The sequence below is a fragment of the Hemicordylus capensis genome, chromosome 6, assembly GCF_027244095.1.
Source record: "Hemicordylus capensis ecotype Gifberg chromosome 6, rHemCap1.1.pri, whole genome shotgun sequence".
Classification (NCBI taxonomy): Eukaryota; Metazoa; Chordata; class Lepidosauria; order Squamata; family Cordylidae; genus Hemicordylus; species Hemicordylus capensis.
Window position 1 is genome coordinate 35,838,951 of NC_069662.1, and position 23,709 is coordinate 35,862,659.

General features: G+C 46.0%; 1 protein-coding gene across 10 annotated transcripts in view; it reads right to left on the reverse strand.

The window, feature by feature from the left end:
• PPFIA3 (PTPRF interacting protein alpha 3) overlaps positions 1 to 23,709 on the reverse strand; it is a 74,747-nt gene that overhangs the window by 11,613 nt on the left and 39,425 nt on the right. For 4 of the 10 annotated variants that reach the window (XM_053261970.1, XM_053261968.1, XM_053261976.1 and 1 more), the window contains exons 15-23: positions 22,452 to 22,651; positions 20,446 to 20,668; positions 18,074 to 18,240; positions 16,222 to 16,367; positions 14,036 to 14,129; positions 13,476 to 13,557; positions 10,439 to 10,639; positions 10,259 to 10,321; positions 9,237 to 9,263 (exon numbers count right to left, since the gene is read on the reverse strand). In XM_053261970.1, the coding sequence (XP_053117945.1) occupies positions 9,237 to 9,263; positions 10,259 to 10,321; positions 10,439 to 10,639; positions 13,476 to 13,557; positions 14,036 to 14,129; positions 16,222 to 16,367; positions 18,074 to 18,240; positions 20,446 to 20,668; positions 22,452 to 22,651 (1,203 nt within the window). The remainder of the gene's footprint in view (positions 1 to 9,236; positions 9,264 to 10,258; positions 10,322 to 10,438; positions 10,640 to 13,475; positions 13,558 to 14,035; positions 14,130 to 16,221; positions 16,368 to 18,073; positions 18,241 to 20,445; positions 20,669 to 22,451; positions 22,652 to 23,709) is intronic. The other 6 variants (XM_053261978.1, XM_053261977.1, XM_053261972.1 and 3 more) reach the window with 4 other exon arrangements.

The window sequence follows — 23,709 nt, forward strand, 5'->3', positions numbered from 1 at the left end:
GAGGAACAAAAGAAAGATGCAAACAGATTGTAACATTGATCTGTAGACTTCTTTTTCTGCTCCAAAGCTGCCATTTCGGATGAATGGCATGAAATACACCTGTGCTAATAATTCTGTTCAAACAAAATATCACCCAGAACATCCTTAAACAAGCTCTATAACAGGAAGCCCTTTCAGGTCAAGGGGAGACTCCCATGGGTTTCAGTGGATTCACTGGCTCTACCATGGACTGAACAGCACAATCAACACAATGAAGGGGAAACCTCCCATTTATACCATGGCACTGCAGATTCTCATTACATAGGAAATGGATTTTCTGAAGACCAACCCTTCTGCATTATGAGATGGGAACACATATACGGCTTATCATCACAGCCTCACCAGAGACATGGTAAAGAGATCAACCTGATGAGGTTTTAGTCCTCCTGGGGTGGGCTTCCCCACAACATTCATTCACGTTCATTCCCCACAACACATTCTACTGTATTTGCATTCTGCTGGCCAATACTCTCTGACTGATGTCTTGGAGGTATGAACACTTCTGGTTCATAGTTCTGTGCACAATGAACCAAGCTGCCATTACAGCAGCCCAAGAAGGATACCGATACTCCTCATTCAGTCTGGGGATGGACCATGTCCTGAAGGACCACCTTCGCCCATGAGAATTTGCTCCGCTCATAAGAGCTTCGAGAGAGGCCTGCCTGCATGTACTGCTTTCATCAGAGGTCCACCTGGCAATCACACAGGAAAGGGCTTTCTCGGTGGTTACCCCCACTTTGTGGAACCCTCTCTTTACGTTTTGTCACCTCACAACAACCTGGCTGTTTAGGTAGGCCTTTGCTCATCTTCTTTGATCTCTTTTTGCTATGATTATTATTGGGATTGTATGCAGTCTCTCACACGTTTTGCTTCTTCTTTTCTGGCGTATTATATTTGTTTAAGTATAGGGAGGCAGGCAAGCAGCGGGGTATAAGGTAAGAGGGCTTGAACTCTGTCGGCTCCCCTGCCTTGCTTGGACTCTATCAGCTAGCCCCCTCTGTTTTCGGACGTGCCAGCTCCGTCTTCCAGCCTGGACAAAGGGCAGCCTGATTGCTTGTTGTCTTGTTCTAGCTGGCTGCCTTCCAAGATTGCCTGACACAGACCACCTGTCATCGCTTGGCTCAGGAGCTTCCCTTGAGAGGAGGGGCTGCTGGGTTCTTGGAGGCATTTATACCAAGAAGGCACACCTGAGGCGTAGCCATTGGCGTAACCGGCAGTCCGCCTGTAGGCGGCTGCTAAAGCCAGTTGCCAAAGGGGGCCAGCCTTTGTTTGGTGCTGGGCCTTCTGGGTGGGACTGAGGTCTGGGGGGAGGTTATATTAGGGTGGGGTGAGAGGTTTGGGCTGGAGTTTGCTGGTTCTCCATTTTTATTGGGCTGTGTCAGGCCTCTCTGCAGCTATGTATTTGGACTCTACTGAGAGGTATGGTGCCAGGGGTGCATCCGGTGGTTCTGGGGCAGCTATTGCTGTTGTGGTGGAGAATAGAAGAATTGGTGCTAGTAGAGCAGCTGGCCGTTCCAGGGGAAGGGAAATCAGTAACTGTTTCCACTTCCAGCTGCCCTGTCTACTCTTAGGTCTCGGGGAGCAGCTCCAACTACCTACAGAGTCTGGCCTTGCTCCTCTGAAAAGCCAGGTCAGAATAAGACTGAAATTCTTCATGATTTGATCATGGATGAGGGAGCTGACCCCGCATGTATAACTGAGACCTGGCTGGAAGAGGCAAGTGGTCCAGTATGGGCTCAGCTTCTCCCACCATGTTACTCTGTTGTGGAGCAGGCTAAGGGAAGTGTGTGTATGTGTGTGAGTGAAGTGGCTGTGGTCCACTGTGTTATTTAAACAAACAAACAAACAAACTACCAGGGCCCCTGTGAAACAGTTGACTTATATTGAGTGTGTATTTCTAAGGCTGGGAACTAGGGATAGATTGGGGATTCTGTTGGTATACCATCCATCCTGCTGCCCAACTGACTCCCTAACTGAGCTGACGGAGCTGGTCGCAGAGTTGGTGTTGGAGTCTCCCAGACTTTTGAGGGACTTAAATATCCACTTTGGGGCTGGCTTGTCTGGTGCAGCTGAGGAGTTCATAGTGGCCATGCCAACTATGGGCCTATCCCAATTAGTTTTTGAACCAACTCATGTTGCCGGCCACACACTCGATTGGGTCTTTTGTTCGGATCAGTGGAGTATTCCACGGGTGGTGGATCCTGTGGTTTCCCCATTGTCATGGATGGACCACTACCTGGTTAAGGTTGGTTTCACAGCCACAATCCACCCCTGCAGGGGTGGTGGACCTATTAAGATGGTCCGCCCCAAGAGGCTGCTGGATCCGTAGGATTCCAAAAAGCCTTGGAGGGTTTTTAATGTTGGTGCTGCCAGTGATTCTGTTGATGTCCTAGTGGGAACCTGGAATAGGGAACTCACCAGGGCAAGTTCAGAATCAGACATGATTGCTCCTAAGAGTTCCTTCCGACCTGCTTAAAAATGGCCCCTTGGTATACAGAGGAGTTGCGGGGGCTGAAGCAGCAGAGGTAGGCAACTGGAACATAAGTGAAGGAGAACTCAGCTCGAATTTGACAGGACATAGCATAGGACACATTTGAAGTCTTATGCGGTGGCAGTGCATGCAGCAAAAAAAAAAAAAAGATTTTGGTCTGCACACATTGCGTCTGCAGGTTTACATTCAGCAGAGTTATCTTGGGTTGTGAAGAGTTTAATTTCTGCTCTTTCTGTCTTAAATCAGTCCCCAGAAACGTTGTTCTGCTAGGACACTTTTAATGGGTTCTTTGCAGACAAAATTCAGGCAAACTTGGACTCCACTATTTCTGTAAAGTCTATGATGGGGGTGTCCAGCAATTCCTCTTGCAATGTTAGATTGGATCAGTTTCAATCTGTGATTCCGGAGGATGTGGACAAGCTGCTTGGGGCGGTGCAGCCTACCACTTGTTCTCTGGATCCTTGCCCGACTTGGCTGCTTCTGTTTAGCAGTGAGACTGTTGGAGGTGGCTGAGTTAATATCATCAATGCATCGCTGAGGGAGGGGAGGATGCCTCCTTGTCTGAGGGAGGCAATGGTTAGACTGCTTCTTAAGAAGCCTTCCCTGGTTCCCTTAGCAATGGATAGTTAGAGGCCAGTCTCCAATCTCCCTTGGTTGGGCAAGGTAATTGAGAGGGTGGTGGCCAACTATCTCCAGGCAGTTTTGGAGGAAACTGGTTATCTAGACCCATTTCAAACTGGCTTTAGAGCTGGCTATGGGTTTGAGACAGACTTGGTCAGCCTGAAGGATGACCTTTACAGGGGAATCGACAGAGGGAGTGTGACTCTGCTGGTTCTTTTGGATCTCTCGGCGGCGTTCCATACCATCGACCATGGTATCCTTCTGGAGAGAGTTGTGAGAGTTGGGGATAGGGAGCACGGCTTTGCAGGGGCTCTGCTCCTATCTCTCGGGTAGCTTCCAAATGGTGGGGCTTGGTGTCGGTTGCTCCTCAGAACAGGAGCTGTGAAATGGAGTCCCCCAGGGCTCCATTCTGTCACCAATGCTTTTTAATATCTACATGAAACCACTGGGTGAGGTCATCAGGAGGTTTGGTGCTGGCTGTTATCAGTATGCTGATGACACCCAAATCTACTTATCATCATCTTTATCATCAGGAAATGGCATTCATTCCCTAAATGCCTGCCTACAGACAATAATGGGCTGGATGAGGGATAGCAAATTGAAACTGTATCCAAGCAAGACGGAGGGGCTCAGAATTGGAGGGATAAGTTAGATCTTCCTGTGCTGGACGGGGTTCTACTCCCCTGGAAGCAACAGGTATGCAGCTTGGGGGTACTCCTGGACCCAGGCCACACCCTGGTATTTCAGGTGGAGGCTATGGCCAGGAGTACTACAAGCTTCAGCTGTGTCCATTCCTTGAAGAGGCTGACATCAAAACAGTGGTGCACCAGCTGGTAACCTCCAGGCTTGACTATTGCAATGCACTCTATGTGGGGCTGCCTTTGTACATAGTTCAGAAACTTCAGTTCATTCAAAATGCAGCTGCCAGATTGGTCTCTGGGGTAACCCGGAGAGACCATATTATGCCTGTTTTAAAAACGGTTGCATTGGCTGCCGATATGTTTCCAAGCAAAATATGAAGTGATGGTTATTATCTTTAAAGCCCTGAAGGGCTTAGGTCTGGGTTACCTTCGAGAGCGCCTTCTTCTGCATGATCCCCACCGCATGTTAAGGTCATCTAAGGAGGTCTGTCTCCAGTTACTATTGGTACATCTGGTGGCGACTCAGAGGCAGGCCTGCTCTGTAGCTGCTCTTGGACTATCGAATGTACTCCCGGCAGAAATCTGTAGTTTGAGTTCATTGCTGGCTTTCAGGAGAGGCTTAAAACCTATCTGTTTGGCTTGGCCTTCCAGGGTTTTTAAACAGTTTTAAATTTATTATTTTAATTTATTTACATTTTATATCCCGCTCTTCCTCCAAGGGGCCCAGAGCAGTGTACTACATACTTAAGTTTCTCCTCACAACAACCCTGTGAAGTAGGTTAGGCTGAGAGAGAAATGACTGGCCCAGAGTCACCCAGAAAATACCTCCAGTGACTGTTGCTGGTGTCTATCTTATGATTCTTTTTAGATTGTGAGCCCTTTGGGGACAGGGATCCATCTTATTTATTTATTATTTCTCTGTGTAAACCACCCTGAGCCATTTTTGGAAGGGCAATCTAGAAATCGAATGAATGAATGATTTTATGCTGTTTTTAAAATTGTTCTGTAATGATGTTTTTAAAAGGATTGATTCGTGGGTTTTATTTTTGTTGTTGTGCACTGCCCAGAGCCATTTGGATGGGGCGGTATATAAATGTAATAGAGGAGAGCCGGTCTTGTGGTAGCAAGCATAACTTGTCCCCTTAGCTAAGCAGGGTCTGCCCTGGTTGCATTTGAAAGGGAGACTACATGTGTAAACACTGTAAGATATTCCCTTTAGGGGATGGAGCCGCTCTGGGAAGAGCATCTAGGCTCCAAGTTCCCACTCTGGCTTCTCTAAGATAGGGCTGAGAGAGATTCCTGCCTGCAACCTTGGAGAAGCCGCTGCCAGTCTGTGAAGACAATACTGAGCTAGATAGACCAATGGTCTGACTCAGTATATGGTAGCTTCCTATGTCCCTATATAACAAACAAACAAATAAATAAATAAATAAAATATTGATGTTGTACCATTGTTTTCAATTATTTTGTAAAAGACTATCTCACTGGAGAAAAGCGAGATAATCTTTTAAATAAAGAATAAATGTCACCAAGAGTGGGAAGAAATAAGCAAATGTCGCCAGGAGAGGGGAGAGCACTGCCAACGAACACAGGCCACGCCATGCCTTACTGAGCAAAGTGGGACAAGGGGCTAAAGAATCTAGCCACCTTTGCGCTTGGCAGGGAGAATACAGAAGACCGAGCAAAGTAGCCTGAAAACTGGCCTGCATGGGATGTTGAGATGCCAGCACACACATAACAGCTCTGAGACCTAGAAGGTCTATTTAGTCCTGTATCCTGCTTCCCAGTGGCATACCGAGTATGTCACTCCTGCTAACTGAGCAAAGAGGCATCTTTTAAAGTGGTGATTCTATTATATTTTGGGGTGCAAAGCAACTGTCCCTATTTCAGCCCCAGCACGGCACTGATCCAGTGGTTATTCCTGGTGTCTACTTAATATTTCTTTCTTTTTATTATTATTGTGAGCCCTTTGGGGAGAGGGAGTCATCTTATCTGTTTATTATTTATGAAATACATAATGTGTAAGTTGCTTTGCGAACTTTTGTTGAAAAGCGGTATATAAATATTTGTTGTAGGAGCAGCAGGAGCAGCATCAGCTGCCCGGCATCAGATCCTGAAGGTTCCATTTAGCCTATCATGGCTAGTAGCCAGTGACAGATGTCTCCTCTGTAAATTTGTCCAAGTCCTGTTTTAAAGCCATCAAGCCAGTGGACATCACCACATCTTGTAACAGTGAATTCCAAGAGTTTATTATATACCCTCATTACCAGGGGCGGACCTTCCACGAGGCGAGGTGACACAACTGCCTAGCGTGCCAGATCTGGGGCACTCAACCGCAGGGCAGCAAAATGCCCCACCAACACTGCCACAGCTGCCTCCCTCTGCCACTCACTGCTGCCATGAGAGCAGCTCTTCATCAAGTGGTGTCACATCGCTCAGCAAAGGGCTGCTCCAGGAAAACTCTCCACTTCCACTCTGCAAAAGGCAGAGGGAGCAGAAGGAGCTGACAGGGCCGACACTGTGCTCCTCTGGTTCAAAACACTTCCTCCTTCTGCTCCCTTCTTTTACTTTTCAAAACTTGGGGCAGGAGAGAAAGGAGGTGGACTGACTCTAGCTGAGTTGCTGCTGGATGAGGAAAATGGAGAAGTGGGGGATGACAGGCTGGGGTGTGTGTGTGTGGCTGGGTGGAAGGAGAGAAAGTGTGTGAGAGAGTTGGGGGTGGGTGAGTGAGGAAAACCTTGGCAACATTGCACACTGCAGAGGAGACTGCATGTTGCTCCCCTGCCTCAGGTGACACAGTGGCTTAACATAAGAACAGCCCTGCTGGATCAGGCCCAAAGCCTATCTAGTCCTGCACCCTGATTCACACAGTGGCCTACCAGATGCCTCTGAGAAGCCCACAGGCAAGAGCTGAGGGCATGCCCTCTCTCTTGCTGTTGCTCCCCTGAATATATAGAGGCATCTTGCCTCTGAGACTGGAGGTGGCCCATAGCCACCAAACTAGTAGCCATTTATAGACCTGTCCTCCATGAATTTGTCTAAGCCCCTCTTAAAGCCATCCAAGCTAGTGTCCATCACCACATCTTGTGGCAGAGAATTCCATAGATCAATTATGCATTGCATGAAAAAGTACTTTCTCTTGTCAGTCCTAAATTTCACGGTCTTCAGTTTCATAGGATGACCTGACCCCCTGGTTCTAGTGTTGTGAGAGAGGGAGAGAAAATTTTCTCTGTCCACTCTCTCTCCTCCATGCATAATTTTATACACCTCTATCATGTCTCCCCATAGTCACCTCTTTTCCAAACTAAAAAGCCCCAGATGCTGTAGCCTTGCCTCATAAGGAAGGTGCTCCAGGCCTCTGATCATCTTGGTTGCCCTCTTCTGCACCTTTTCCAGTTCTACAATGTCCATCTTAAGATACAGTGACCAGAACTGTACACAGTACTCCAAATGTGGCCACAACAGAGATTATAATAATGGCATTATAATATTGGCATTTTTATTTTCAGTCCCCTTCTTAATGATTCCTAGCAGAGAAATTGCCTTTTTTTACAGCTGCCATGCACTGAGTCAACACTTTCAACAAGCTGTCTTCCATAACCCCAACATCTGTCTCCTGGTCAGTCACTGACAGCTAAGACCCCATCAGTGTATAAGTGAAGTTGGGGCTTTTTGCCCCAATATGCATCTATTTATACTTGCTCACATTGATCTGCATCTGCCATTTTGTTCCCTACTTACCCAGTTTGGAGAGATCTGTTTAAAGCTCCTCACAATGTGTTTTGGAATTCACTACCCTAAATAGTTTAGTGTCATCTACAAATTTGGCCACCTCACTGCTAATCCCAACTTCTAGATCATTTACGAACAAGTTGAAGAGCACTGGTCCCAATATAGACCCCTGGGGGACCCCACTTCTTATTTCCCACCATAAAGTATCCATTTATTCCTACCCTGTCCTGTCCTTCAAGCAGTCACCAGTCCACACATGAACCTGTCCACTTATCCCATAACTGCTAAGTTTACTTCAGAGCCTTAGTGGGGAACTTTGTCAAAAGCTTTTTAGAAGTCCAAATATACGATGTCAACCGGATCACCTTTATCCACATGCCTGTTGACACTCTCAAAGAATTCCAAAAGGTTAGTGAGGCAAGACTTGCCCTTGCAGAAGCATTGTTGGTTCTCCCTCAGCAAGGCCTGTTCTTCTATATGCTTAACAATTAAGTATGCTTTCCATCAATTTACCTGGCATAGAAGTTAAGCTAACCAGCCTGTAATTTCTCAGACAGCCCCCCCACCAGCCCCCAGATCCCTTTCTGAAAATTGGAGTTACATTAGTTACTTTCCAGTCCTCTGGTACAGAGTCTGACTGTAGGGATGTTACATATTTTTGCTAGGAGATCAACAATTTCACATTTGAGTTCCTTCCGAATGCTTGGGTATATGCCATTTGGCTCTGGTGATTTGTTAACTTTTAGTTTTTCAAGACAGTTTAACATCCTCTCTCATCACTTCAGATTGGCCCAGTTCTTCAGCCTCCAAGCCTGAGAAGCTCAGTTCTGGAGTGGATATATATGGTGTCTATCCTCTGCCATGAAGACAGATGCAAAGAACTCATTCAGCTTCTCTGCAATCTCCTTATCCTCCTTATTAATCCCTTTCAAGCCCTCATCATCTAAGGGTCCAACTGCCTCCCTAGCAGGTTTTCTGCTTCTGATATACTTAAAGTTTTTTGTTATTCCCCTTGATACTTCTAGCTCCTCAAACTCTCTTTTTTGCATCCCTTATTGTCTCCTTGCATTTCTTTTGCCAGAATGTATGTTCCTTTCTGTTCTCTTCATTTGGGCAGGACTCCCATTTTCTGAAAGAAGTCTTCCTCCCTTTTATAGCTTCCCGGACTCTACTTGTTAGCCATGTTGGCGTCCTCCTAAACTTGGTAGTACCTTTCCTCCTTCTTGGTATACATTCCAATTGAGCTACTATGATTGTAGTTTTAAAGAAGTTCCATGCTTTCTTGAGTGATTTGACCCTCCTGACTTTCCTTTTCAGTTTCCTTTTTACCAGTCCTCTAATTTTTGAGAAGTTTCCTCTTCTGAAGTCAAATGCATCTGTGTTGGACTTCCTTGGCAATCTGGCTCCACTTGCATATAAGGCTTGGACTACTACTGCTCATTACTACAGTCATAAGCTTAAATGCACTGTGAGAATGTCCCTCATATCAACAATGATGGTGCACAGGATTATTTCAGGAGAGCTGTTAGGGCACACTAGCTAAGAGTATGAACCTGAAGGTCCCAAATTCAAACCATACCTTGCACATGAGCTCACTGAGTGACCTTAAGCAAGTCATTATCTCTCAGCCCCAACTCCTGAAACAAACACACACACACATGCAGAGAGGCATGCAAGTAAAGAGAAAGCCATAATGTGCAGCCCTCCTATACCTGCTCCCAGCTGATTTCCTTTGTCTCCTGGATAGAGGTTAAATGTGAAGCAGGAAGGAAAGCAGAAAGGAATTGTTAAGGCAGGGTTAGACACAATCTATTCACACACTACTGCTGATAGTTCCAGGAGTAAAATAAAATGGCTTCTATCACTGTAAGGACTTTACATTTCCTCAGTAATTCTCATTTAGCTGTAAAGCAGATTCACTTGTACTGAAGAATAATCAGAGTTCTGAAAAACTGAAGGCAACTAGGATTATAAAGGGATTTTAAAGGATATAGATGCTGAAAGGCATCATCTCATACTGCGCGGGAGGAGGCAATGGCAACCCCCCCCCCCCGTATTCTACCAAAGAAAACCACAGGGCTGGGTGAGCACCAGGAGTCGAAATCGACTAGATGGCACACTTTAACTATTGTCTCTATTTTCAGAATACCAAAGCCCCAGATTCCAGACTGTGTCACCTAATATGAAATTTTGATCTGGCAACACTCAAATTATGGAGGCATCAGACAGGAACTAGGGCTCTTCTCTTTTGCAGCAGCTCCCTTAGCTACTGTTGTTAGAAAGCTACTTAAGGAAGTGGGGGTGGGGTGGGGGGATAACTTGGTTAAAACTAGGAGTCAGGTGATGGGGCTTGTGGATTTTATTAAGGGCTCTTCCCACTTGACCTTCCCCCACATAATTCAAGCACTGCCTGTTGTTTGGACCAGGATTAACAATGTTGGTCCTCTTGGACAGAAAAGTAAGCTAGAATCCATACTGGAGTGTCTTCCACATCAGTATGGATACCCCACTGCACAAGAAAGCCAAGCAATTAAAAATACCTACTTGTGTGGGGAAAGACCTATGGCAGCTCTGGAAAAACAGGCAACCATATATTCTGGATCTCCCCATGCACAGACATATATGCATGCACACACATCTCCAGGCACTTGCAAGGCAATGTCTTGAAAATAGTCACAACAGAGAGCCAAACAGGCATACAGGCAACACACCCAGCAGCAGCAGCAGCACTTACTGGCTTTGTTGTGGCTGTGAGAGACTCCATCTCTTCGTGCGTCATCCACACATTCCCTGTAGACTGGTGAGAGAAGAAGTGAAAGAAAGAGAGGTTGGCCAGTCTTAAGGAAGGGGAGGGAGTCATTCCAGCCCCTCCAGACTCAATAGAGGGTGATATAAGAAGCAGGCCCTCACTTACCGTGCGAGATGTGGCAGGGGCCGAGGGACTGGTAAGTGATACCATCTCCTGAATGGCAAGGCGCAGCTTGAGCCGGTGCAGGGGGTTGCTGATGCCAATTTCCCGCTGGATTTCTGTGTCCGACAGGTTGGCCATTATGGCACCACTCTTGACGTTGGCACGGCAGGCAGCCACGTACCAGGCTGGCATGCCAACCCACAGCTGACAGAGTGAATGGAAAGAAAGCTTGTGGTTAGGCAGGTGTTGTGCTTGTGCAACTCAAGAGAAAGAAGAGGTGCTCCTCTGTTAACTCTTGTTTCATGCCATTGGAGAGCTCCACAGAATGGCATGGATTCCATTCTAGAACATTTCTCTTTCAGAAACCAAACAACAAACAAGGAGAAAATAACTGGGCTGCTGATTGGGTCATGTACATCATGAAAACTCAATTGCTTTTGCTGTGGCTGCTGGGATATTCTGACTCAAGTCAAAGCAGAGCTGATCTCTATGGTCCTATTCAACGTTTACCTTTGGGTAAGGATATATGTAATGTCTTTTAGAGCAGTGGGACCACTTTGGAAGTGTGGTCTAACCACATGCAATTCAAACACACAGATTCCTCTCTGAGATGGAATTTGGAAAATTCTAGTTCTGCAAGTTTGAACCAGAAGCTGGCTTTGCACGGCACTAATTGGATTCCTCACTGACCCCCACAAATGTTACCAAACACGCCCCCCCTTCCTTGCAGCAGTTCTGCATTTTAAAAAAGGAAGCTTTTTAAAATTAATAAGGGATGAATGAACTGATAAGCCCATGAACATTCACGCGAAAGGCGGAAAGCCTGCTTGGAGCATAGCAGGGGGAAGACTGACGGCTGAGCTAGCATTCAATCTGCTGATATTAACATCTGTTGTTTTAGCTGTGAGGCTCTGTTCACCCTGCAGCTGATGGATGTGCTGGGAGTTCTCTTTTTAGATTACATCTGTCTTTCCCCTTTGTGACATGGCTGCTGTTCTCTTCAGATTATGTAAGTGCTAGTTGCAGGATACCTGGTTTCTTTATGCCGCTATTTATTAATTAATTATTTATTATAATTATTAAAAATTTTATACCGCCCTTCCAAAAGGCTCAGGGTGGTTTACATTAAAACACCATTAAAATCAATTAACAAAACAAAAATTATAAACTACATAAAATAATAATTAACAATTAAAACATCATAATTCCCCGGAGACTCTGAACCAGTTGCCTCCCTGCTTCCACATTCCCTCCCCACAACAACTTAGGATCTGAGCATAACAAATGTTGCTTATTTGCCTCCCTCCTGGCCGCATTACCTTGGGAGAGGGCACTAATTCTGCGGCCCTGTCACCCCTCTACCTATTTTAAGTGCAAGTATCTTGTTTATACCTGCTGAGTTTATTACACTAACATGAGGGGAGGGCGAGCTAAGCAGAGAGAAACAGGAAGGTTTGAATGGGTTTACTCAAGTTCAGGGAGCGAGGATAAGGGAAAAATGATTTCACATACATTAATTCCAAGAGCACAAAACATATATATTCCAAGTAATCTGGCCTAATCTTTCTTCACATAACTTCATCCTACTCTAACCTAAACCATTCCCCTGTTTACCAGAGCCACAGATCAACTGCCACTCCTGACAATTGGCCTTTTAAAAAAAATTCCAAAAATTAGAGTGCCAAACATCTGGACCAATGAGAAGCCAGAGATCTCTCCTCTAGGAAGGAGCCCGTCTCCTCATATGAACACTCCGAGGCAGACTAGGTTTTCTGTGTGACTCTGAGCTGCTTAGGACAATATGTCCAAGTTGGCCCCGCCCACTAATGATTAGGAATGTGCATGAGCTCAACCTGCTGCCTCCTCCGGCACAATATTCCCCTCCTCTTAATTGTTTGTGGGGAGTTTCATCTGAAATGCCCCCCCCATGTGATTAGGAGAAGGGGGATACTGGGAGATGGAGTGGGGCATGCTCATGCACATCCCTAATTGCATGTGGGCAGGACCAGCTTGGACATATTGTCTGAACTGGTCCACTGTGTATTACCTATGCCAGGATGTCTAGATTTCATGAAGGGAGAGGGCTCCACTGAGGGTTTGCTTCTTTGCATCTTCCTAAACCCCTGGATGCAGCTTGGAGACTGCCCACGCTGCACCTCAAAGATGCTTGGTGCTGGTTTGCAAGGTTGATTTTATGTTTGCACTCAGGATGTGCACAGATGAAATATTTTAAAAAGAGAGCCCCAAGTGCATTCACAGTGCTTGCTTGTATGTTTATTTGCGGAATACCAATGAAGAACACCTTGCTTCCCCCTGCTGGCCAACCTGCAGTGGATTGTCTGAGAAATGGTAGGGGAAATGGTAGGAGCCTGGAACTCAGTGCTTTCTTTTCCTGCTCACTCATCTGCCTCCTCCCTGTTGTTGATGTCTCCTCCTCTTGCTGGGAAAGGAAGTGCCCCACAACCGAGTGCCTGAGATGGGAGCAACCTGCTCTCAAATGTGCAGTGCTTTATTCTCCAACAGGAGGAGGTGGCAGTGACCAGGTCAGCCAGCTAGCCAATGGCTGAAGAGCAAAATGTCACACCAGTCTTTGATTCATTGTTGTGCTACAGACTCACATACACCTAAAAAGAGGCTCACGTGGTTTTGAGCTCTATTTTAATATTTTGTCTCTAGACACTCTTATTCCAAACTGCTGCTGAACTCAGGGTCACTGCACACATTGCATTTTCAGGTGTGCATCTTGAGTTTTTTAAGTGAACACAAAAAACACGTGTCATATAGGCATGCTTATCAGGAGGCCCGAATTGGCTGTGGTTCCTTGTTAAGTGTACATTCAGAGAAAGACCTGGGTTTGCTGCCATGTAATATCTGAAATGGCCTTTAACTGAGCTTTATCTACTGCTCAAAAGACTGATGAGGCAGGGTTGCCATAGCCTTCCCCTGCCCCACTGAGAGACACCATCCTTGCTGGCTCCTGTTAGTAACTTTACAAGTAACTTCACCTGCAGACATCTGGGTTTCTCTCCACTCATATTACCTCCAGCCACGACACCACAGTGGGTCCATCCCAGGCAGCAAAAGGCAGGCCTTGCCGGCAAGCTTCTTCTAGCAGCTCATGCCTGGGGTAAAGGGAAAACAGATGGAGGTGTGAAGAGGAGAGATGAAGATGTGAAAATCCAAGTCATGTTTTCATTGAGAATCCAATACTCCCTTTCCCCTCCATTGCTGCAGACTTGTTTGGCTGCTCGGAGATTCCTTGCTAGAATGAATACATTTTGAAGGTTCAGCATTACAGTCCTGATCATCTTGTTCATCTGCACAACAGCTTACTAGAATTCCCATTTTATAGGTGGGTAAATGGAGTCTGGCAGGAGCACATTCATGGATGTGTGTAACTTGCCCAAGCGCCCCACAAAACCTCATGAGCTGAAGTGGGATTTGAACCCAGGTCTTGCAGGCTAATATCCAACGATGCCTTGCCAACCTTCTACATCATCAACTCACCCCACCACCCACCCTTAACAGTGACCCTGTCTTTCTATTGTGTACCCTTATCCCAGCCTTTCTATTTTGCACCCCTATCCCAGCCCTTCTCACTTCTTTTTGTTCCTCCGGTCCTTGTCCACAGGTCCTGACAGCTTAGAAAGGCCCAGGGGGTCTGCAGGGGACATCTCATCTGATGGCGTCCCAGCTACAAAGAAAGATGGGCAAATTACACACAGAGAATGACACACACATATACATACTGTCAGCTCTATTAATAACCTCATGTGTCAAGATAGTAGGTTAGTTCACACGATCTGAAATAGGGTAGGACAAGTGTCCAAACCAAGTTCAGGAGCTGTGTGCATTTCCGATTTCCTATGGTGTATGAGTAAAAAACTAGGGAGGAGGCATGGGCAGGGCAGGGATTGCTAGGCTTACCCGGCACAATCCTAGCAGGCTATCGATTCCTGCACCTCCTACCTTGTGTTTCATTCGCACACAGTCACAAAATGGGAGCACACACAGCTCCCAAACTTGGGTAGGACACTTGTCCTACTCATTTTATGATTGTGAGAACTTGCTTAGTATTTCTGCATTATCTGGCACAGGGCCAGAGAGCGTCACCAGTATGGCACAGAGGATTATTGTAGTGGATTAAAGCCTTGGTCTCAGAGCAAGCTCACATGAGGGAAAGAAATGCTGAATCATCTCTGCTGAGTTGCCTGGCTAGGCTTCTCCTAAAACTATTCTGTATTATCGGTAGGTTCAAAATGCTGCCGCCACCACTCCTCTTATTGACAGAGCTTGAACCTCCCTGGGCTTGGGGTGGAATCCCAGGGAAAACTCTCTTTATTTTGCTATTGGATAAATACAAAAATCTTCCATGTGCAAGCCTACACGTGGTGAGAAAACTGATAGCCGCTGAACGTTTCAAGACGTGTTTGCACTAGAAAAATCCTCTTTCGCCTCCTGCCTTTTCCTGAGTTAAAAACCAACTCTGAGAGGCTTGTAAAAAGAAAAGAACTAAAAAAACCCAGTTTTATTCAGTTACTATAGACTGCTTCCATCTGAGGCTTTCTCACTTTTAGATACAGTTAAGAATACTTAGTAGGCTTACAAAAATAGGTTACCTTAACGCACACTTAAATGTTTATAAAGTCTTTTGCAATGCCCTAGGTAGGATGGGTGTAGGCTAGTGTTTCTTATTTTAATTACATTAGAGGTAAACAATAATAGAGCAGTATCAGGAATATGCAAAAGCACACACACAAAGAAATATAAGTTTCTAACGCAAAATCTGACTAACAAACTGTTCCCTATGCTGAATCCCCTTTTCCTTGAACTCACCCAATTCCTTATGAGAAACAATCTTCCTGCAATCCTTTCTTTCAAGGATCTACAGAGTTATTCCATGAGAAAAACCTTCATGCTGGCTTCGACCACGAGGAAGCAAAGGGAGCAAAACTCCATTGCCCCTCATTAAGCCTTTCCATACCCACTTCTCTCCAACAAAGACTGCCCTTCTTGTTCCCAGAATTCCAAGCAAGTGCTCTCTGATTGGCTACCCTGGAGTTCACCAGCATGTCAGTCAAGACAAGGGTTCATGCCCTGTTAACTCTTTAGGGGGCATTTTTGCCATTGCCAGCTTTAAGGTTTTCAGGGATCTGCAAGCATCAATTGGCTCCCTTAACCAGTGAGGGGCCAGAGCCTACTTACTGAGGAAGCACTCACCCCCACTGCTCATCTAGTTCTCCATTTTGTGCTCCCCCAGAACCCTTTGCACAGCACAGTGGTTCTGGATGAGAGCAACTCCTTGCTTTTTGCCAGATACTTGTAGAGATCAAAAGCAGCATGAGCCTAAAGAGTTGCTCCAGCCTTCCCAAAAGCCCTGTACTAACTAACAGCCTCCTCCACCACAAAAGTGTCCTCTGCAATGTGTAGAGAATCCAGAGTGGCGGTAGCGGCAGCAGTAGTGTGACAGCGACTCAGAAAGAACAGCAGTGCCCAAAATGGCAGCTCAGCTCAGCAGGCCACTACAGCCATCTGAGGCCTGGCGTATGCCTGAAGTTAAGTGACAGCCATGATAATATATTCAAAAATAGTGAGGGCTAGAAACTCTAATGACAGGGGCTACTTGTCCATGAGGCAGGGTGAGGTGGTTGACTCACGTGTGTGTGTGAGAAGGGACACAGGGGAGGAAGAACAAGTGGGTTCTACAGGGAAGAGAGGAATTTGCAGATGGCGAGATGACTGGAGAAGAATAAATAGAGCCAAAGTTCTCAGCAAGGGATGCATACCAAGTGAGGGGGAGTCACGGCCCAGCTGCCCCATCCTCCCTTTCTCCTTCTTGCCAAAGAGGCGCCCAATGGAGGATTTGATGCTTTTCTTCTTGGTGGACTTGTGCAAGGAATCCTGGCTGCTATTGGTGCCATCAGCCCCCAGGCTGCGTCCATGGAAGGAAATGAAGGTAGAGGTGGGATAAGAAAAGGATTGTTTTTTTTAAAAGTCAAGTTCTCTCAGGCACAAAGACTGTTATCCTAAAAGGACACTTTTCTTGCTTTTGCTGCTGCCACCCTTATCATATTTGTTGCTCCAACCCATGCCCAGAGTTATTATCCCACATACTCCCAATGCACCAGTCTTCCATTTTTCATCTTCCACGAGTATTTTTCTCCTTCCTCAAAACCTACCCTTTCTATGAAGCCTTTGGCACAACCCCTGAATCCTCACACCCCACTATAACAAAGCCCATGTCACGGAAACCACTGCATATTCTTTCTCTGTTCGCCCTTGCCTCCATTCCCCATTCCTCAGTTGTCTCCTGGTGTTGAATTTTGGGTGGTAAACTCTTCAGGGCAGTTATTGTTCGTCTTGAACTTTGTAAAACCCCATGCACGCTGATGGTGTGATAATGGTAGTGATAACAATATGAGTAAGCAGACAGAATGAGCTCCCCATCCCACTTGCTGACCCCTTTTGGACTCTTCGCAGTGTTTCAAGGCTAAGAGCCAAGATATTCCCCCTCCCACACACATACTGTTCTCACACACTGTGCCCTTCCGCTGACACCACATTTGCAGAATCCCTAACCCCAGCCTAACCCAACTCCTTGCGAAAAGGCCCATGCCAGTGCAAGAGTCCCCTTGTCTTTGACACTCTGGGTCCATCATCTGAAAACATAGCCTGGCCTTGGGCTCCCAGAGCTGCCTGCCTCTCTTTCCCTCCTGCTCTTCCATACCCCGACCCCGACCCCGTTAATTTTTACCCTAATTGCCACCCTCTCATAGGAGCAGTTGGCTGAACCACTCTGAAGCAGAGCCTGTTTGGGAGGGAGGTTAATTCACTGCCAGCTAGTGCTCTCTTGCCCATGTAACACAGATGGTCATCATGTCTCAACCCTCTCCCCCCCCCATGCAAGCCTCCTATGGCTCCTGGCTTCCCCCCCCCCCACTTTGCCTGGCTTCCCCACATTAATTTCAGTAGCTACCTCCTATGTCAGGGCTGGCCAGTCTAAGGTCCTTCAGCTGCTGTTGGTCTACAGCTCCCATCATCCTGGCTACTGGCCACTGTGGTTGGGGATGGTGGATCCAACTAGAGCCAGTTGCCCGTCCCTGCCCTATGTTGTTGCAATGCAACCACTGTGGGCAGCTGACCGAGGCAAGCATTCTCCTTTTGATGCAACTCCAAAGAAATAGTGGCCCTATATCTTAAGAATCTGCAGTGAAGGGAATGTTATACTTTTCTGGGCACAGAGGTACAGATCTTACACTCGCGTAATATTTTCATTTAAAAATCTTCCTGTTCTTCATATATACCATTTTTTCCTTTGAAAAAAGAAAAGAAAGAAAATGGGAGTTGGTTTTCTTTTTCTCAAAGGAAAAGTGCTCTACACATGCTCAGAACCACTGTATTTTTGAATTGGTTTTTTTTCTTCCTTTTTTTGTAATAAGCTCCACTGCCCTCGGGGGGGAAGTATACTCAGATGCACCCTGTCATGGCTGCAAGATTGTCTGAAATAAAAAAAAAACTGACAGTACTCCAGGCTTCCATAACTAATTTTATTAGTATTCAAACTCCACCTCAGCTCTTCAGCCCTTATCCACAAGACCCACTGATTCTTCTGTTGTCCTGTCCACCTAGGCAACCTACCTGGACCTCAGGTCCCTCCCGTCTTCCAGCGTCCCAGCCTGCAAAGCTAAGGCCTGGGTCATGCGCTCCAGACGCATGGTGCGGGGGGTGGAGGGAGCCGGGGGCTCACACAAGGCCAGGGCCTTTTCCTCAGACCCTCGCCCCTCTTCCTTGGCAACATGGTTCTGCTGGGGAACAAAACAGTAGAAAGAGACTCACAGGCACGGCTGAGCAAAGTGCACAACTCTGGGAATTCCTCAGGCTGGATGCCATAGTGAGGAAGCTGACAGCTTGGGAGGGACTGCTGTAGGGAAACCTGCTGTCCAAGGGCACCTCCTGATAGATTAGTAGGGCTGGACTCATCTACTTTAGTTCATAAGAACATAAGAACAGCCCTGCTGGATCAGGCCCAAGGCCCATCTAGTCCAGCATCCTGTTTCACACAGTGGCCCACCAGATGCCACTGGAAGCCCACAGGCAGGAGTTGAGGACATGCCCTCTCTCCTGCTGTTACTCCCCTGCAACCGGTACTCAGAGGCATCCTGCCTTTGAGGCTGGAGGTGGCCCGTAGCCCTCCGACTAGTAGCCGTTGATAGACCTCTCCTCCATGAAGTCATCCAAACCTTCCTTAAAGCCATCCAGGTTGTTGGCTGTCACAACATCTTGTGGCAGAGAATTCCACAAGTTGATTATGTGTTGTGTGAAAAAGTACTTCCGTTTGTTGTTCCTAAATTTCCTGGCAATCAATTTCATGGGATGACCCCTGGTTCTAGTGTTATGGGAGAGAGAGAAGAATTTCTCTCTATCCACTTTCTCCACTCCATGCATGATTTTATAGACCTCTATCATGTCTCCCCGCAGTCGTCTTTTTTCTAAACTAAAAAGCCCCAGGTGTTGTAGTCTTGCCTCAGAAAGGTGCTCTAGGCCCCTGACCATCTTAGTTGCCCTCTTCCGCACCTATCTGTCCCTAGGTAAGATCCTAAATACATAATGTCCTCCACATACAGGTATAAGTGACCCTGAAGATTCATCAGTATCTCACAGGTTATTAGAATAAGAAGAGATCAGTGTGCAAATGAATATTGCATGAACATACCAGAAAAATCTGGACAATTAAATCATTTGTTTGGCTCAAAGTACACTAAGCCACATGCTATGGGAAAGGCACATCAGACAAGAACAAGAACAGTCCTACTGGATCAGACCAAAGATACAGGGATGGTTACATGGGAAGCTGCCTCGTACCAAGCCAGGCTATTGGTCTACCTAGCTCAGTACTGTCTATGTTGACTGGCAGTGACCCTCCAGGGTTTCAGACTGGTATATCCCAGCCCTACCTGGAGATGCCAAGGACTGAACCTGGGGCCTTCTGCATGCAAAGCAGATGCTCTTTCACCAAGCTATGGTTCATACAAGCCAACATCCTGTTTCCAAAGGTGTCCCATTAGATGCTTCTAGGAAACTCACAAGCAGAGCAGGAAGGCAATGGCACTCTATTGTTGCCCTGCCTCCCTAGCAACTGGTATCAAGTAGCCTACTCTTCTGAACATGGAGGTTTCATATGGCCATCATAACTAATATCCATTTATAAATGTACCCTCCAAGAATTTGCATGATACTTTTTCAAAGCCATCTAAGCCAGTGGTCTTATCACAACCTACAGCAATACATACCATGTTAATAATAGTCCTATTCAGAAATTACATTGTAGGTTTGTACAGGTGTCTGTACAGGTGTGTATGTTTTTGTTTGAATGACTGTATGTATGTTCATTTTCAAAGTGAACCTGAATAAAGGCCCCCTTGAATGCAGAGAAGCTTTATTCACATGTTATGTTCAACATGCATACCATTCATGCACCATGCATACACATGCAGGTTTGAACATTCATACAGTTATTCACATACTATGTTCAATATACATAGAGTAGTACACTTCCTATGTATACATTGTATTTGAGGGGAACTGTACCCAGGTTCATTTTAAAAATAAACATATGTACAGTCCCAGAGCATGGTCTAAAGGCACACGATACAGCAATGTTGAGGAAACTAAGCAGGTCTTGGTGTGGTCAGCATCTGGATGGGAGACCTATGAATGCCATTGAGGGGGATGGGGCTGTAGCTTAATGGTAGAGCTTCTGCTTTGCATGCAGAAGGTCCCAAGTTTAGTCCCTGGCATCTCCAGGTAGGGCTGGGAAAGACTCTTACCTGAAACCCAGGAGAAGTTGCTGTCAATCAGTGTAGACAATACTGAACTAGATGGACCGATGGTCTGACTCAGTATAAAGGCAGCTTCCTATGTTCTTATATACAGTCAATACAGGATAGGGGTACTACCATGAGGAAGCCCATAAGGTCTATGGTCTCTGCCCACCCCCATGCACAACGCACCATTTTTTCACCATCACGAGCAGGGCTGTGGGGTGCCATGCGGGGAGTAGAGTGGCCGCTGCTGGGGGGAGAGGGACTAGCCAGAGTGGAGCTGGTGACTGAGGGAGGAATAGAAGTGCCCGAGCGGTATCGTCCCAAGGAACCATCCAAACTGGCACTGGTCACTCGGCTCTCGATTTCTTCTGCCCGCTGTTCCGTGGACTCCTTTTCCTCCTGGATCAGTCTTACAGAGAGGGCAGGGGGAGGAAATGCTGTGAGTAGTTTAGGAAGAAACATTTTCTGTGCCGTCCCACCTCCAGAGTCCATGCCCAAGAAAACCTTCTGTTAGTCACTTAAGGATGACCTTGCATCATCTATTCAGTTTTCACAATTTGGGTTCTCAGATACTTCTGTAGTAATGTGAACTGGAAACTTGTTGTTTGCCACATCCAGCACTGGATAGCAAATTAGGGGCTTGCACAGCAAATCCACATGTGCACAAATTCAGACACAATTAGCCAGGTAGACAAAGGTGATCTTAGCTTTAGTAAACAACTTACAAGGCTGATCTGACACTGACTATAAAGGAGATAAAATTGCATTACAATAGTAAGTTAAACCAGAGTGATTTTAATAATGTGTGTGTGTGTGTGTGTGTGTATAAATTAATTTATCGTATTTATTAGGAGCCAAAATTCAAGCCTCTCTATCGAGAAATAAATGGCATTCCCAGTTATCTATGTCTGATGATATTGTTTTATTATTTGAAGTTGTAGGCCATCCTGAGAGCACCTGCTTTTGAAGTAAATAAATAAATAAATCTATTTCATATCCCTCATGTCAGGTAACACAGCTGTCCTGTTTATCCAAACTCCAATGATCCATAACTGGATTCCACAAAAACACAGCATTTATTAAGGCAGAAAAGCAAGTTTCCAGTCCTCAAAGTACCAAACATTTTGGCAAATATACCAAATATTCTTAAATATTCAAAATATTCCAAACAAATTAGCTTATTTAATGAAAATATTCCACACACTGTGAGCAAGTGGCATTCAGGTACACACAGACACACAGAGAAGCTTCACCCCTGAGCACTGGAGTTCATCTCCCTAATGATGATGACTGGAGGTTGTTTTGTTTTTTTTAAATACTGTATTCTGAAGCACAGAGGAATCTAAGTTCTACAACACTATTGCTTTCTAAGTGACTAGCAATATTTGGGAACTCTCAAAAGCTGAGCAGTATCGTATGGCAAAGAAGGCAACCGAGACCTGAAGTGGGAGTGGAATACAGCCTGGTCTACACATGCAATATAATTACGTGGTAGAATAGACTGTACCACTTCAGACTGCAAGTATGTGGTCACATTTTTGAATGCTTCTCTATGTCAAAAACGGCTTGCAAATAAAAAACCAGCACAGTGGGTAAAGATCTAGGACAAAATTATTCTCCCTGGAGTGCTAGATTACTATATGAGGGACCAATAAAAATGATATCCCCTCACCTGCAGTGGTACAGTCTACTCTACCCACTTGAACATTCTTATCATCTTTTCTCCACCTCATTTTCCTGCTTGTGTAGATAGACCTTGTGATCAAGAGAGGAGAAAGACACAAGGTGGACTAGGAGATTCCAGGCATGTGGTTCAGGGAATGAGTCTGCAGTTATTCTGCAGCTTTCAGAGTTCTGCAGTTCAGAATTCTGACGCTTTGGGATGTTTCCAGGGAAAATCCTAAAACAGGCACAAGAGCGGGTAGCCGGCTGACAGGCACATAAACTCTGACGACTTTTAAAAAGTCTCTAAAGACTTGTTTTTTCACCCAAGCTGTTTAACTGGACTGTGGTTTTAAATTGTTTTAAGGTTTTTATTTTTAATCTGTTTTATGTTGTAAACCGCACAGAGACAGACGTCCAGGGCGGTATACAAATTGGGAAAATAAATAAATAAACAGGTGCATCTTGGGAAGGCACTCGTGTATACATATTGCAAAGAGGTTGCTCTAGGTCTGGCCAAGACAACTCACTTGATTTCTTTGTTGATGGCTTCCAGCTGCTCCTGCAGCATAATAGCCAGGGTCTGCACATCAGCCTGTCCGCTGGGAGATAGCAAGTCAGCTGAGCTGAACAGGGGATCTCGCTCATCTTCATCTGAGCCGTCCAACCCGCCCTCAAAAGGGCCTCCAGCTGCCTGCTGGGCCCGCTCCCACTCCTGAGAGGGCACCACCTGTGATTGGGGTAGGAGGGAAAGAAGAGAAATGAGAAGGTGTGACTCATCCGCCCATTTGCATGCTGGGGAGGATTAATTACCCTCAAGACAAGAAAAGCCCTTCATGTGAGGCCCACATCAAGGGGTTATGACAGGCCCATAGCAGTTCCTCCTACCCTTGAAACCAAGCCCACTTCTCTCCCCATCCCTGCCCTATCATTGTTCCCTGCTGTTGTTTTGCCGTGAGGGCATCCCATCCCCCAAAAGCGATGTGAAGAGGGACACTCACCAGGTGGGTGTCCAATGGAAATTGGGGTAGGAAAAAGAGAAAGAGAGAAAATATAATTATGCGGAGCAAAAAGGGGAGAGGAAACGGAAGGGACAGAAGCCCTGCTAGGTTCTGTTCACTCTTCCATAAGCCACAATCCCTCCCGTTACAGTGGGTTTTTAGTGGTTTCTTTCCTGCTTTCCCCAAATGTCCAGATCCAAAATCTCTTGGTTTTTCCATGTGGCCCCAAACCACTTGCTTCTCTTACCCACCACAGAATCATTAAAACAAGAAAAGCATCTGGAAAGCAGGCTGGATCATCAAAACAGGAAGGAATGCCAAACCAGAGCAAATGGTTTACTGTTGAGACGCACTTGAGGCCACAAGCAGAGCGGTTTTAAAACAATAAAATGGCGGAACCAGACTGGAACAATAGCTGACATCCAGACCAAATATACTCAAGTGCCACTGGGACTTCCTTGAGTTAGGCAGGCCTAACTTGTCCCTTTAATTTCAATGAGACTTCCTCGAGTAAATTTAGTCAGCATGTCAGCTATTGTTTTCAAATAGGTAATGAAGGTAGGAAATGGAGAGAGGTAGAGTTCTACACCTTCATCGAGCATGCCACAAATCACACTCACAAACTACATGCTACAATGGCTCCTCATCCTCCTGCATTTCAAATGATAGCACTACAGTTGGGATGGAAGCTCTGACAACAATGGCGTAACTCTTGGAGGTGAGGAAAAAGCAGACACTTCTATGTGGGGGACTGGGTATGTCAGCTATGAAGACAAATAGTTGAGTT